Source organism: Orcinus orca, chromosome X (genome assembly GCF_937001465.1).
Source record: "Orcinus orca chromosome X, mOrcOrc1.1, whole genome shotgun sequence".
Taxonomy (NCBI): Eukaryota; Metazoa; Chordata; class Mammalia; order Artiodactyla; family Delphinidae; genus Orcinus; species Orcinus orca.
Window position 1 is genome coordinate 95095056 of NC_064580.1, and position 16078 is coordinate 95111133.

Below are 16078 nucleotides of genomic sequence, written 5' to 3' on the forward strand. Positions count from 1 at the left end.
GAGATCAGCAAACACTTTCTGTAAAAATACATATGGTAAATAATTTAGCCTTTGTGAGGCACATAAGGTCTCTGTCACATAATTTTCTCCTTTTTTAAAAGTAGCCCTTTAATAGTGTAAAAACATTATTGGCTCTTGTACTATACAAAACAGAGATCTGACTGAATTTGGCCTGAGAGCTGTAGTCTGCCAACCTCTGATGAATCTTGTTGCAGTCAATGACTTAATAGGCAAAAGAATGCAAAATTCTTAAGGAACCAAACATTTATCAGGCTACTAATCTGTGCTAGTTACCATACAATTTCATGTGTTTCATGTATTTTTATCGAATCCATTTAAGTTAAGGATGGTCTATCTCTGTTTTCATCTCACTTTAACCACAACACCATCCCTATTATATAGATATGATGATTACAAAGTAAGTATTGGTGATGAATAAATAGCATAAACCTAGCCACTATGAATCAGTGACTGACATTGAAAACAGAAGATTAAAAAGGGATAGTGAATTGTGGCCAAAAAGGAACTGTACTAGGAGGAAGGTGATCATACCCGAGTCTTCACTCTTTGGGGCTCAGTGAATATTTTTGAATGAATTATTGAATATTACTAATGATATATGAAAAAGTTTGGGATAATATCTCAAGAGCATATTCCATTTAGGCATATAGAAGGTACACTAGCATACTAAAGGTGTTTAAAAGTCCTGGAGTAAAGAAACCTGTTTGTTTTGCAGTGCTGTATTTCCAAGCTCTATTTAACCATTTAACCCACTTTCCTTCCTTCTAACGGAACACCTATTAATAATAATTGAAGAGTGTTATACAGAACGCTTATTTGAATAACATTAGCTTGAGGGGAATAGTTTTATAGTAAAGCTACTTTCTGTAGCAGTAAAAACACCACGAGGGATTCATTTCTGATATTAGCGGAATGACTTTTATCAGATTAACTCTCCTTAAGATAAGAAGTAAACACTCTGGACAAAATATAACAACTATTTAATAGTACAGGAGAGTGGCCAAAGTAGGAAAAAAGTAGAGAGGAGTCTTTTAAAGAAGGGAAGTACAGTGGGCAAGTTTGCACTTATGTGCCTTTTCTCCTGGGTGGGCGCTTCAGTCTGCAGGGCAAAGGATGGCAAGAACCCAGACAGAAAAACAAAGTCTCAGTGGCTTGAGAATTCCAGGACAGAATTGAGGATGCCAGAATGGCTGGAAAATGATGGGAGATATGCTGGAATGGAGGGAGTCACAGAATGGAGAGACCAAAAATCTGCTTGTAAATGCAGCCCAAATGGTTGGACCCTGGACTTTATATGTATAGGGGAGGATTCATGCAACCCAGCAAGAAGGAACAGCTGGAAGCCTGCAGTAAGTGAACATAGACTTAACTGCTGTCCATTGAAAGGAAAACAGAGTTTTAAGTGTTAGTTCAGCTGAGTTAGCTATTTCCTAAAACAAAAAGTTCAATACTTTTTAGACAATATAAAACAATCCAGTATGTGTACATATTAACTACAATGTCCACTATGCAATTAAAACTTACTAGACATGTGAAGTAACAAGTAAAAGCGACCCATGGTCAAGAAAAAGACCAATCAATGAAAACTAACTCTGAAATAACACAGATGTTAGAATTCTTAGACAAAGATTTAAAGCAGATAGGATAAATATATTTGTTGATTTAAAGGGAACTCTGCGAATAATGAGTGAACAGATAGAGAATCGCAACAGAGCATTGGAAATTGTGAAATAAAAAGGAGGGAAATCTAGATTTGAAAAGCAAAATATAAGAAAGAACAGTTTACCAGGTGGGCTTTTAACAGCAGAATGAAAAACACTGAAGAAAGATGGGCAAATAACTTGAGAAATACACATTACCTAAAACTAAGTAACTAAATGAAGCAAAATATGACTAGCCCTATATCTACTAAGGAAATTGAATTATCATACTCTTCCCACACACACATAAAAATTCCAGTCCAGAAGTTTTCACTGATGAATTATGTGAAACATTTATGTAAGAGACAATATCAATCTTGCATAAACTTAGAAAATGGAAGTGTAAGGCCAACTGGCCTGAGGCAGGGGAACGCAATCAGACTCACAGGTTGCATCAGACCGAAACTTTCTGGACCACCCAGTTCCAGAAACTGACCTGGAGACTTTCCGGACCACCCAGTTCCAGGAACTGACCTGGGGACTTTCTACCCGGCCCAGCCTTCCCGCCTTTCGAGGGGCGGGACTAACGGTCCCAAGACTGATGCGACCGTCACCAGATATTGCCACGATACCCGGAAAGACCACCAAGTAAGGAATAACCTGCGCCCTCCCGGATTCACCACACCCCTTTCCCTTCTTCCTCTATAAATGCTGCCCAAACCCTCGCCCGGGCGCGACTTCTCTGGCCCCTTTCTCTCGGACCAGTGAACCTCGCCCGGGAGCGTTCCCAAATAAAGCTTGTTTAAGCTCTCCTCCGTTTCTTGGTGCCGTTCCTTACAGGAAGCATTCGGGCTGATGTCCAACTAATTTTATGAAACAAATATGCCCTAATACCCAAGCCGGACAAAGATAAAATTTTAAAAATCATTAAACTATAGCTCATTAACATAGATGCAGAAATGAAGAACAGAATTTTAGCAAATCAGATCCAATGGCATATAAAGTGGATAATGTGTTCTTACCAAGTGGGGTTTATGCAAGGAATGCATGGTTGGTTTAACATTTGAAAACCAAAATTATAATTCACCATATTAAAAGACTAAATACAATTTTTTTTTTTTTTTTTGCGGTACGCGGGCCTCTCACTGTCGTGGCCACTCCCGTTGCGGAGCACAGGCTCCGGACGCGCAGGCTCAGCGGCCATGGCTCGCGGGCCTAGCCGCTCCGCGGCACGTGGGATCTTCCCGTACTGGGGCACGAACCCGCGTCCCCTGCATCGGCAGGCGGACTCTCAACCACTGCACCACCAGGGAAGCCCCCTAAATACAAATTTTAAACATAAATAAGCCTACCATGTAACTATCTCAGCAGATGCAAAGAAAGCATTTACGAAAATACATCATGGATTTTTTTTTTTCTTAAGGCAAGGCTTTACTGAGGCCCCTGCTGCAGCAGGGGTAGGGGTGCATCCAGGGATCGGGCCAGAGGGGTGGCTTAGGTGTTTTGCCCACCCCTCTGGTGGTGGTGTGTGCAGGGGGCATGCTCAGTACCCTGCTTTTGCTCCTGACACCCTGTTTTTGCTCCAGGCTCTTCAAAAGTGGCAGTTGGGTTTTTTGATCTTTTGTATCTTTTTGGGTCCAGAATTTGCCCCAACTGCACATGCGTGCAGTTATTTTTAGTCCCATATAGTTTCTTTGTGTGTTGTTTTTCCAGGAGAGCTGTGTCTAGGTGCAAGCATTGCAACACTGTAGCAAAGGGTCCCAGGTCCCAGCCTGTTTCTTTTTCTTTTTTAACATCTGTGTGATATTCAAGTGGAGATGTTTAAGATAGTTGGCCCTGTGAGCCCAGTTTTTAGGGGAAAATGTGTTGATGTTTGAGATTTCCCAGGGAAAGGGGGAGAAAGGGTCAAAAAGGGCCTCCAGAGAAATACCAATATTTAAAGGACAGGCAGGGAGAGAAGAATATTATTCCGTAAAGAAAAATAAGACTGATTTTTTATTCAAATATGGGCAGGCAGCATAAACCAGGTTTTTTTAAAGTTTGACCTTCAGAAATAGATGTTCTACACCATTTTCTGTGTTAGTGAGTGTTAGAAAATTACAGTAAAATCTAGGCAGCTGTAAGGATTAAATAATTGCCTGACAACCAGTAGCAAAGGGTAGGCACATAACAAATGTCAGCCTTCCCTGCCATCTGTATTAGGAATTAGGTAGAGGACCCTCCTGGCACCCTCTCCTCATGGAAGCCTTCTATAGTTTCTACTGCAGGAAAACTTTCTACCTTTCAAAGGCTGGGGATTGCTATTGCAATTCTTTTTGCTGTTTTCCAGTAATTGCCCTTCTATCTTCTGTGGTATAATATTGCTTTGTCAGCTAGATAGGACTACAACATCGTTTGACTATAGTGTGAGATTTCAGGACAAGTATCTGGTATAGGTATATGGTTTTTAATAATCCCAGCACAGTTAAGCTTTTTAGCACTCTCTACTTTCAGTTTCTAGTGTATTCCTCTCATATCTATAGCCTGGGTAGCAGTTTTGCTTCTGAGAAAATATAGCTCTCTTCAAGCATTATTCTCGAGTTTTGGCAGAGATATGCTCTAAATACTAGCGGAGATCCCAAAACGTAGCTGTGTTTTCCACTTATGGAAATATACTTGAACTAGATTGTCTTTTTCCTTCTAGCTTACTTTCTGACTGGCACTTGTGGTCAGATTTCTACTACCCGCTCTGCCAATATGGGCTATGTAATGATTTGAGCCAATCCAGCTCTAAAATTTTTGAATCTTTTATTTTTCTTCTCTTGTTCTATTTCCTTCAAAATGATGACATTGAGATTGATGGATACTAAATTATCATAATTCTATGAGCAATTAAAACAATAAAGAGATATATTTATAGAAAATAGAGAGAAAATGCTGTAATATGTCAATAATAATTATTGTCAAAGCTACAGGAATGTTTAGGCCTACCTTTAACTGGCTAACATTTGCTTCATTTGCTTTGAAGTAATAAGTGAAAACTGATCAGAAGTAGCCTTTTCAAAGGGCTTATATTTATTGTAGGATGCTTCAACATGAGAAGTTATTCAATACAAGATCATCTAAGCTATCTAGGCTAAACTTAGTATTTACCCCCTGTTACCACACACACACAGACACACACAGATACACACACATACTGGGGTTATGAATGAAAGTCTATTGTACCTTAACCTCCAAGGGTAAGTGCTTCTAATGGCCCATTAGTCAGTTGCCTTGTAGATATGGATGCTTCCTCTTTCTCAGGTGCTGCCTAGGTTGTCACTGTGGATAGGATCTGGGGAGAAGAGGGTTCCCAGAACAAGGTCCAGAGCCTCTGGCCGGAGACTCCACCTTCAAGCCTTAGGAAAGTAGAGGAACTGCTTGCAGCACTGCAGTTGGAAGCACATGCTACGGAGCTGTGAGCCCTTAGGGTTCTTAAACTTAACAGTGATGAATTTACTTTCTGTGACTGGATCCCCTAGAGATGTTAGGGTTCACACTCTTAATATAAATTGACTGTATGCAAGTTAACTAACCCTAATGTGTCTATCTAATGGTATATTAGTATACATGGTCACCCTGCAACACCCACCTATCTGGTTGTATAGATATGCACATCAGGCAGCCTTTCCTGATAGATGGTGATAAGATGTAGACCTAGTAGACCCTCACTAGTAGGTAGACAGCCCTCCTGTGCTGGTGTTGGTAAGTGCTGTGGTCAGAACTGGGACTTGAGTCACAATTGCTGGTGGTTTTTTCTTTTCCTCTACAACAAACATTGATTCCTTTTTGTATTGATTTTACAGTCAGAGAAAAATATAAAAATTTTGATGTTATAGAGCCTTTTTCTAGCTAACTCATCGCTAATCAGCAAATGAATTTCCATTCTGAATAATCCTGCAACTCTGTACTCCACAGCAAACCTGAAATCTTCTCTGATGTTTTCCTTTTGTACTTCTTCATCCCTGCACCATACTTATTTCATGTAACCCCTTCATTCCTGTTTTCCTGGATTTATTGCCATCTTCCCTGTTAAATTCTTGATGTCAGTATATATAAACTTCATTTCTGATAAGCTTTTTACTTTTATGAGAAAGCAAGAGATTACATTACCAAATATGATATAAATTCAGAGTGATTTGTATCTTTCCACTCCTATCTTACAGGTTTCTCCATGTTAGTGGACACTCTGAACTTAGCATAATTAAATTAATTTAGTCTTCTCTAGATAGTCATTTGATGTTTTTGAATCTCAACCACGTTTGTGCTTGAAAATTCACAAATGACTTTATCTTTCATTCTTGTTCAATTGCAGGGGGAGAGAGGATTTCCAGGTTTGGAAGGCCATCCAGGTTTGCCTGGATTTCCAGGTCCAGAAGGGCCGCCAGGGCCTCGGGGACAAAAGGTATGTGCCAAATTACCAACCAGTAATACCAAAGGAATTAAGCCATCTTAATGTGGGACAGGTGTCAAATCAATTAAAAAGTTACTGAATTATAGCCAGAAACTAATATTTAAATAAAACAATAGAATGGCCAAGAATCTATACTTCATTGTTGTTGTTTTTTTAAAAAAGCTGAATATTACTGCTGTATTCAAATGCTTTTGGAAGCTGTTAATTGTGTGTGGTCATTGGGATCCTTAACAAAAATTAAGTCCTGTCAGGAGCTCAGCTGAGCTGGAGAGAGCTTAACTGCCAGGTGTCAGAGTACTGATTAAGACAACAAGCCAACATGAAAGTAACAGTCAAGGCTTTAGTCACTTAACCGTGACAGTGTGTATAAGCAAAACATAAACCAGGGAAAGCGTGGACTCCCCCACTCTTCCATTATTCCTCATGGAACAGTGCCAGTGAGGGTGAAATGGATAAGCACAGACACAGGGAATTGTTTCACTGCTCAGGGAGCTTGGAGCAAAAAACTGCTGTTTTTTAGTATACCTGACAGCGGGATGAAAGAAGGGGGGGGAAGGGCTAGGAGTGGAGAACTACTGAGTCAGAGTACAGAAAAAATGTCCTCAAGGTTCCCCCTCTCTGAATGAAGACGTCTTCACCAAGGTTCCATGTAAAGAGGCCTTTCAGTGCAGATATGCATAAGAGCATGACGAGCCAGGGGGATTGACTCCTTTACTACAGTTCCCTTCAGAGACTGACATGCATTGGCTGTGCACTAATTCTGGTGTGGGATGGGCAGCTTTTCTCTATGAGGCTTACCATATGGTTGGGCCTGAAAAATCACACATAGGTCTTTAGCCAGGAGCCAGACTCCTCGATTCCATTTCTTGATTTTTCAGGACCCAAATGAGAAACATAGGTTACTCCAACATGGACCTGAATGGGTCGGGCTTTGAGGAGTTACGTCAAAAAATAGGTAGTTAATCTGAGGCTCCAATGGATCATGGTCATGATCAAAATTATTCCAAGCAGGACAATCAGGCCTGCCTGGAGGAGTGAGTGTAACCATAAGCTCCAAACATTACCAAGCCAGGAATAGATGGGGTTGGGTGGTGAGAGACATGTCTACCAGTTTGTCAAATTTACAGTGGCGGCAGCTATCTGAGACAGGTGTATCAATGAATTTGGTGAGGTGGAAGTCACACAGGCTATTCTGTGGGAGAGAAAGAAGGAGACAATATATCCTTACACTCTCCCTCTCCTGTACCCAGGCTCATAGATCCAAAGGTGCTGTTATCCTGTCAGTTGGGAATACTTTTCCCCATTGACTGCTGTGTGGGCAGTTTCTCCTATACCACGAGCAAGGATAGCATCTTATATGCATGTTAAGATATAGGATGTGAAGAGATAATAGTGAATTTTAAGATTGGGAAAAGCTTCTGTGTTTTTTTTTTTAATGGCTCTTTGACTGATGAACTGATATATGAAAGGGCCAGTTCTGTTCATTTTCCTGGAAAATAATAGTGGTTTAGAAACCCTTTTTTCCTAATTTTATTTCATGGAATAGTGGTACATCGTGTCATTAGAGCATTAAGGAAATCAAATGGATACTCATCAAGTAGTCCTCTGAGTAAAGGGGGAATATTAATTTAAACGCACAAATACTTTTTAACACTTAACTATACCGTAGCATAGATTGTGGGAATAGGCTTGAGCATGATCTCTGAGGAGGTGGCAGTACACCAAGGAAGTTTTATTAGATTCAAGAGCAGAAGGGACATGTGCTAAATTTCCTGAGTAGAACTTTACACTGAGGAAAAGGCAAGACTCTAAATGACTGCATAAAATTTAAGTAGATGGGCCATACAACAGAATTTCCTATGTCCAATGAGGTGCAAAATAGCAGAATGTTTCTTGTGCACCCAGAAATAGCAGAAGGATCTGAAAGAGTCAAGTGGGTAGAATTGAGCACTAACTCAGCAGCAGTCCATGTAGACTGCTGGCATGGGACATCTCAATGGATTCCAGCTTGGACTAGACTGTCCCACCCCTCAACGTCTCAGAACTACTTAAGCCCTCCATAGCTTAGGCACAGGCTTGTGAAAATGAGGTGGGAAGTCCAATTAACTGAGGTTAAGTTTCAGCCATCTTAGTGAAATGGGTGCTTTGAAATAGAAATTAAGTTGAACCATAGAAAAGTAAAGTTACATTTCTTGTATCTGAGTTTACCTGGGATTTGGGGCTGAGTTTCTTGCACACTATGCTCAGTGAGAGGTGGCAAGTCTAATAAAGATTTAGGTCAGATTAAAAAGAGCTTCCCTGGTGGCGCAGTGGTTGAGAGTCCGCCTGCCGATGCAGGGGACACGGGTTCGTGCCCCGATCCGGGAAGATCCCACATGCCACGGAGCGGCTGGGCCCGTGAGCCATGGCCGCTGAGCCTGCGCGTCCAGAGCCTGTGCTCCTCAACGGGAGAGACCACAGCAGTGAGAGGCCCATTTACTGCAAAATAAATAAATAAATAATAAAAAAAAATTTAAAAAAAGAGCTAACTACATCAGATTTTTTGAAATAGTTTAGCATTAACTGGGACTATTGTACAATAGTATGATAATTTTTAAATGTGTGGTTGTATGCAGTTTAAATTTAGAAAGCAATCCAGTCTTTTACTGTGATTCCATTTCTATATCCATAAAAGGAGGAGGTTTGACTGCTTTCTTAACTTTGGGGATTTTGAATTAGAAGCACTTTCTGCTTCTATCTTCAGTATGACTTCATGCTCCCCAACATAGCTGAATTTATACTTTTTATGTGATTGGGTATTCGGGCATATGTGTATGTGTTAACATACATACCAAGTCAAAAATTTTGTAGGACTATTCTTTAATCTGTATACTCATATGTGAAAGTAAATATATATAAAACAAATATATATAGGAGTGTATATATAAAGATTGCCAAAGGATTTCTTTATTCTTAAAAATAAAATTTAATTGATTTTCAATAGATAATATATTCATTTTGTTAAAAAAATTAACATAAAAGGGTATACAATGAAAAAAATCTCCTTTCCACTGTGTCCATTAGCCACTGAGTTCTACATATTCCTAATGGGCATCCACTTATGTTATTTTCTTGTGAATATGCCCAAGAATTTTTTATGAATATGTGTGCAGATATAAATATATACATGCACATACATGCATATACACACATACACACTTTTACCTCCCTTTGTTTATGAAATGGTATCCAACACATTGTTTGACCTTTGTTTTTCACTTGATATACATTGTAGATATCCCATATCAGTATACACGGAACCTCCTCGTTTTTTATAACTGCATTGTATTATATTGTGTGTATAAACCATAACTCATTAAGCCAGTTCCCTATTGATGATCATTTAGGTGGTTTTCAATTTTTTGCTACCACAAACAGTGCTGCTATGATGTACAATTTAAATAGATTTTCTTTCCCCAATAAGGGATTATCTCTAAGATTACTAGAGTGATTTTGCTGGATCAGAGCATACATGTATTTATATATTTTTGTGGATATCGCCAAATTGCCACCCAAGAAGTTGTATGATTTATCCTTGGTTCAGCAATGTACAAGAAGATCAATTTCCCTGTAGCTTCACCCAATCCTATTATGAAACTTGGATTCTTGCCAATCTGTTAGATGAAAAATGACCTCTCAATGTACTTTTAGTTTGCACTTCTCTTATTAAAAATAAGATTGAGCATCTTTTCATTTCTGTGAACTGTCTATTTATACCATTTGCCCATTTTTCTACTGGATTGTTGGTGTTTTCATATTTCACCGAGCTATTTATATTTTAGGGAGATTGCCCTTTATCTGTGTTGTGAGTTACAATTACATCCCACCAGTTTGTCATTTGTCTTCGATGGGTGTGTGCATGTGTATGTGTATATTTATGTGTCTGTGTGTTTTGTGTGTGTGTGTGTGTGTGTGTGTGTTTTGTTTATCAGAGGTCTTTTGTGGCATTTGGGTTTTGAATATTAAATGCCTTCCCCACTGTAAGAGTATAAAATAATTCTCCCATGTTTTCTTCCAGTATATTAATAGTTTCACTTTTTCATGTGAATGTTTTATTGATTTCAATTCATCCTGGTATGGTTTGTGATGTAAGTTCCACTTTTTTTTCCAGATGTCCTCACAAGTGTGTCCCAATGTAATTTTCCCCACTGATTTGCAATGCCACTTTCATTATATACCAAATTCACATGAATATATGGACCTGTTTCTCAACTTTTCATACTCTTCCAATGGTCTGGTTATTCAAATATCAGAACCAAACTATTTTAATTATTGACATCTTATGCTATATTTTTATATCTGCCAGTACTAGTGTCCCCTCATTGATCCTTTTTTTTTTCTTCAGAATTTTTCTCAATGTAACTAAATTGTTGATAATTGACTTTTTTAATGTTGAATCCTATTATCCAGGAACATGGAATGCCTTTCCATTTGTTCCAGTCTTCCTTTTTGAACTTCAGAAGTGTTTTAAAATTTTCATCTTATGAATCTTATACATTTCTTGCTCAGTTCATTGCTAAATATTTTATCTTTTTCTGCTATTGTAAATTGCACATTTTCTTCCATTATGTTTTCTAACTGGTAGTTGTTGGTATATAAGAAAGCTATTAATTCTTCATATTAATTTTATATAGTTACCCTACTGAATTATCTTATTGATTATAGTTTTTCATTTAACTATCTTGGGTTTTCCATGCATACAATCGTATTATTTGCAAATAATATGTTTTACCTCATTCTTTCCAATTTTTATACCTCTAATTTCTCTCTCTTATTTAGCCACGTTGGTTAGTATGACCAGTATAGTTTTAAGGCATCCTTGTCTTATTTTCACCTTTAGTGGGAAGACACAAAAAGATTGAACAAACAATTTTCTAGTTTTAAAATAGAATTAGATTTACTTTAATTTCCTTAGAGATGCATCTTTTGTGAAAAGAGTAGATTATTAACCTTGTTTTAAAGCAAGGTGTGGTAGGCAGAATAATGCCCACCCCCTAAAGATGTCCATAACCTAATCCCCAGAACCTGTGAATATGTTAGGTTACACAGGTAAGCAAAATTAAGATTGCAGGTGGAATTAAAGCTGCTAGCTAGTCAGCTGGTTTTAAACTAGGGTAATTATTCTGGATGATCTGGGTGGGCCCAGTATAATCATAAGGGTCCTTTCAATGTTGAAGAGGGAGGCAGAAGAGTCAGTGTCAGAGTGGTGCAATGTTAGAAAGATTCATTCAGCCATCACTGACTTTGAACATAGAAGAGGGCCATGAGCAGAGGGATGCTGGTAGCTCTGGAAGCTGGAAAAAGAAAGTAAATGAATTCTCTCCATAGAATCTCCAGAAAGTACATAGCTCTGCCACTGAGACCCTTCATACCTCTGACTTCCAGAACTGTAAGACTGTATTATTTTAGGCCACTAAGTTTGTGGTAATTTGTAAGAGGAGCATAAGGAACTAATACATCAGGTAACCTTTTCTTCAAATAAAACTTTTCATGGAAGCCCCAAATAAAACAGATAAAAACAGAGCTTCAGTGATTGAAGGAGGGTGGCATAGGCATAAAGGAACCTCCAGGGGAAATTCTAGGGTTGTAAGTAGAGTAGTTTGAAAGCCACTTGTATAATGCAAGATGTCCCAGTTTAATAAAAACTATCTAAAGGCTCAGATGGTGGCCTACTAGCTGTATGTTCCACTGAAATTCCTGCCTATTGGAGCAGAATTAGGTTTTCTTTATTCCATTTTTAAAAGAAACTACATAGTAAAACTTAGTGAGGCAAGACTAAATTCTCAGCAATGCGGTTGTAACTAGAAATGGGTAAATAGATTAACAAACATGTGGGCAGCCTCTTTTGCATGGAGTCTATAGCAGAAGCTTGAAAGGAAAGTCTATGGTTTTCTTTTTCTTTCTTAGCTCTGCCAGTAGAAAGTGTCTTATAAAACATAGCAAAGGTTTAAAACAGCAAACTCAAGAACAGCTCGTATTTAGGCCCAGAGATGATGCAAGCAGATTGACACAATATAGAAACTGCCCAGATTTTCAGCTCTTATTTTGTTTATGCATAAATGATTTGGGGACTATCTATACTACTATTTCATCTTTCTTTTCTTGCATGCTTCATAATTAACTTTACAGGTATAAAGTTTCTTCTACATGTTAACAGTTTTCTTCTCAGTAAATAAAGGCGTTTCTTTTAGCATCTGACTTACCTCAGTGCTTTCAGTCTCAATAATACATGCTTCTTCCTTGGGCATGTAAGTGTCTCACTAACTTTCACAAAGGTTCACAAAAATGTGTCTCAGTTTACAGTCTAAAATTAGTTATTTGAGGGCTATTTTTGAAGGAAAAATAACTAAATATGTTGTATTTTTCAGGGTAGTGATGGAATTCCAGGGCCACCAGGACCAAAAGGGATCAGAGTAAGTGATATTTGCTGTATCAAATGCTTTGTTGGTCAAAATAGAGAAGAAGCAAATGAAGTGTTATGAGGCAACTAGAAAAGACTCATATTGAAATGCAGAAAGAAAACTGAAGTCTTTAAAAAGTTAAATTTAAGAGTTTGTATATGTCTACAATTAGCCTTTCTCTAGTATTTTGATAGTTACCTTTATATATCCAGAGGTCTGTTTAAACTAATGAAAGAAGACTTTTGGTAAAGAAATAGAACGTGTTGAATTACAACAATTTTTCAATTTATTAAAAATATATATCATACAGGTGATTTAAAGCAGAACTTCCCAACCAGTGCGATCATCTCAGTCCTCTGGGTTCAGAGGGCTGATCGATCACATCAGGCTGTGTACCCTCCCCGGGTCCTACATACAAATATTATAATTTTATTTGTGTATCTTGAAGAGAACAAGTTTGTGAAGCACTAGTTTAAACCGTTAGGTTAAAGAATAACTATTTTTGGAAGAATACAATATTGCCTCAGTTCTAAGATGTATGATTTTTCAAGTTTTAATGTTCTGGAAATCAGGATGTGTCTCAAAATTGAAGTAGACATTTAGTGTAATTTTTCTGAAAAGCTTTTAGGTTGATATATACTTTTCAGTGTGTTTTCGATTTGGGAGGAAACTGTGACGTTTAAAAATAGTACTGACTTTTGGAAAATCATATTTAACTTTTTGAGCCTCAGTTTCTTCATTTGTTAAATTGAAGAGAGTCAAACAACACAATCTCCAAGGTCCCTTTTAGCTCTGAAATTCTGTTGTCATGGATTGACAAGGTCCCTGAATTTGAATATAAAATACATGGGTGGTGGCTATGTGTAACAAAGACAAACATTCTGATCTTCTGGATCTCCAGAAATTTAGTAGATGTACACATTTTATATAAATATTTAAAACAGTCTGTTTGCTATCTACGTCTTAACAACATGTAGCTTGCCTTACGTGCTGCTTATGACTGGTGTGGGTAGGGCACTGGAAAAGCAAGGAGGAAACTCAAAACTCTTAGTTTATTTTAGCAGACATGTATCTATGTTTTTTTGTAGTAACTGAATATCAGTATACTATTAAAGCTCTTCATAATAATCATATCTCTTAATAGCTATAGCTACCATTAACTATGTTCTAAGCACTGTTGAAACTAAATAGCTTCAAAATAACAATATGCAAATAAAACAACCATTTCAATTTTAATACTAATAATAGAATTCTTAAATGCCACTAATTATTTCTTTGCTGTTCTTCTTTTCCCCTTTGAATTGACTAATTTCAGTTAAAATATCATGTTTTAAAGACACTTGAAGTAATTCTCTTCTCTGTATGGTTACTGTCCACAACTTGCTGTACATTAGGTTCATTGGTCCCAGTTTGCTTTCAAGTTTTAACGATTTCCTTTTTACCGCTTTCTAATTTTTCATTATTTAAAACATTTACATTGTTCTATAAGACAAGGTATAGTCAGAGATGCTACCTATCCTTCCTTCCATCTCCCTATTCTCTTTCCGCCTTCCCCCAGAGGTAATCATTTTTATTATTTTCTGTTTATCTTTTCATTGTTTAGTATCACTACCCTTGCTATAAAAAGTTAGTGTATTATATACACTACTTACACTTTGTTTCTTTTGCTTACCATTATATCCTGGAGATCACTACATATTTCAATGTACAGAGATTTTGCTCATTCTTTTTAACAGCTGCATAGTTTTATATTATGCGGATGTACCATAATTTATTTAGTCATATCCCTATTTATTTAGTCATGTCCCTATTTAATATGGTTATACGGCCATTTCTAGACTTTAGCTATAATAATGCTTCAGTCAGTAACCTTGAATTTCATATTTTGTTTCATAATTTCTTGTGTGCCTTTGGGATAGATTCTTAGAAATGAATTTCTTCGAAGAGTAAATAAATACATGTGTAATTTTGTTAGGTATTTCCAAATTTCTCTCCATGGTGTTTAAATCCCATTAGCAGTTGTATGAGAGTACCTTTCCCCCATAGCCTCACCTACAGAGAGTTTTGTCAAACTTGTATTTTTGCCAATCCTGACAGGGGAATTTGATTAAAGAATTTTGTGGGTGATCACATTGATGTTCTCAGGGGCAGATATATTTGCCACATACCCATACCCTGCTGAATTCAATATTCATCACAAACCTGGGAGAATCACTTTATCTTTTAGAAAAGACCTTTCATCCACTAATTTGCCTGCTCCTACTAAGTGCAATAAAGGCAATGCTCCCTCAAATAGGAGTTTTTTTCTATAGTTTTCTATAAAAGAGATTTTTAAACACATATAGGAGTTTTTTTCTATAGTGTTTAAAAGAACGAGTGGTAATAATCAATGAAACACATTTTGTCCATTGCTATTCTAAATGTAATTCTCATAATTCCCTTAGGTAGGATATTATTTTATTGTTACTGATTATTATTTGATTCAAGGAATTTATTTCTTTTATAGGGTCCTCCTGGACTTCCTGGATTTCCAGGGACACCAGGTCTTCCTGTAAGTAGGATTTGGCTTCTTATTTTAAAATCCCTTAAAAAGTAATCTAAGAAATATTATACATGTGTTATATCCCCTTTCAAAGGGAATGCCAGGCCATGATGGGGCCCCAGGACCTCAAGGTATCCCTGGATGCAATGGAACCAAGGTGAGGTTTCTTTGACTTAGTCTTAAGCAATATGCTTGATAATAATAGACTTAAAAATTTCAAGGAATCAATATGAAGAATGTCAAAGAAGAGATATAGTAGCTTCACGTCTAGGACAGACATAGGATATGTTCTCAGTTAACATTTTCAATATATTGAAACATCAGTAATTCTTGAAGCTTGTGTAATTAGCTGGGATATTGCATTGGGTTGAAGATTATTTACCAAATCCTTTTTTTTTGACTTTAGTGTAAAGTAAGATGAGAGTTAAAAAGGAATTAGGATATATATGTTTCAAATATTGTATCGGTTGTTAAGAGTAATACTTGTGAATGTCATTCATTAGCTTTGTCTTTTTTAAACAACTAGGTACAGTTTAAGTTTTCAAATCTTTCATGTTCTTAAAACTTCTTTACCTTGCCTAATAACTTCCTTAAGAAAAATCTTAAAAATCTATATGTAATATATCACATCAGTTTTTACCATAAACTATTAGTATGAAACCTGAAACTTCTCCATCAGTGAAAATAATGAATTTAACAAGTGAAAAAATAAAACTTCACATACTACAAACATCGTTTCCTGACCCTCTTTTCTTATCTTCAGTCAATCCTAATTCCAACTATTTGGATTTAATATAAAATGAGAGAAAGAAAAAAAAAAGAGGAAAATCTGCTCTTTTTGAATGCTTACATATTATTGTTTCTGCTTCTTCTTCCCTCACTTTTCTCATTTTCCTATAGGTTAATGAAATTTATTATTATTTTCTGTATATCCTTTTGGCATTTCCATTTTGCACATAATATTCAGTGAAACTATTTATGAAATACCCTAGATTTTTCT

General features: G+C 37.0%; 1 protein-coding gene across 2 annotated transcripts in view; it reads left to right on the forward strand.

Annotated features, from left to right (window-relative positions):
• COL4A5 (collagen type IV alpha 5 chain) overlaps positions 1 to 16078 on the forward strand; it is a 218001-nt gene that overhangs the window by 96314 nt on the left and 105609 nt on the right. For both annotated transcript variants that reach the window (XM_004281525.3, XM_033408794.2), the window contains exons 3-6: positions 5998 to 6087; positions 12504 to 12548; positions 15043 to 15087; positions 15173 to 15235. In XM_004281525.3, the coding sequence (XP_004281573.1) occupies positions 5998 to 6087; positions 12504 to 12548; positions 15043 to 15087; positions 15173 to 15235 (243 nt within the window). The remainder of the gene's footprint in view (positions 1 to 5997; positions 6088 to 12503; positions 12549 to 15042; positions 15088 to 15172; positions 15236 to 16078) is intronic.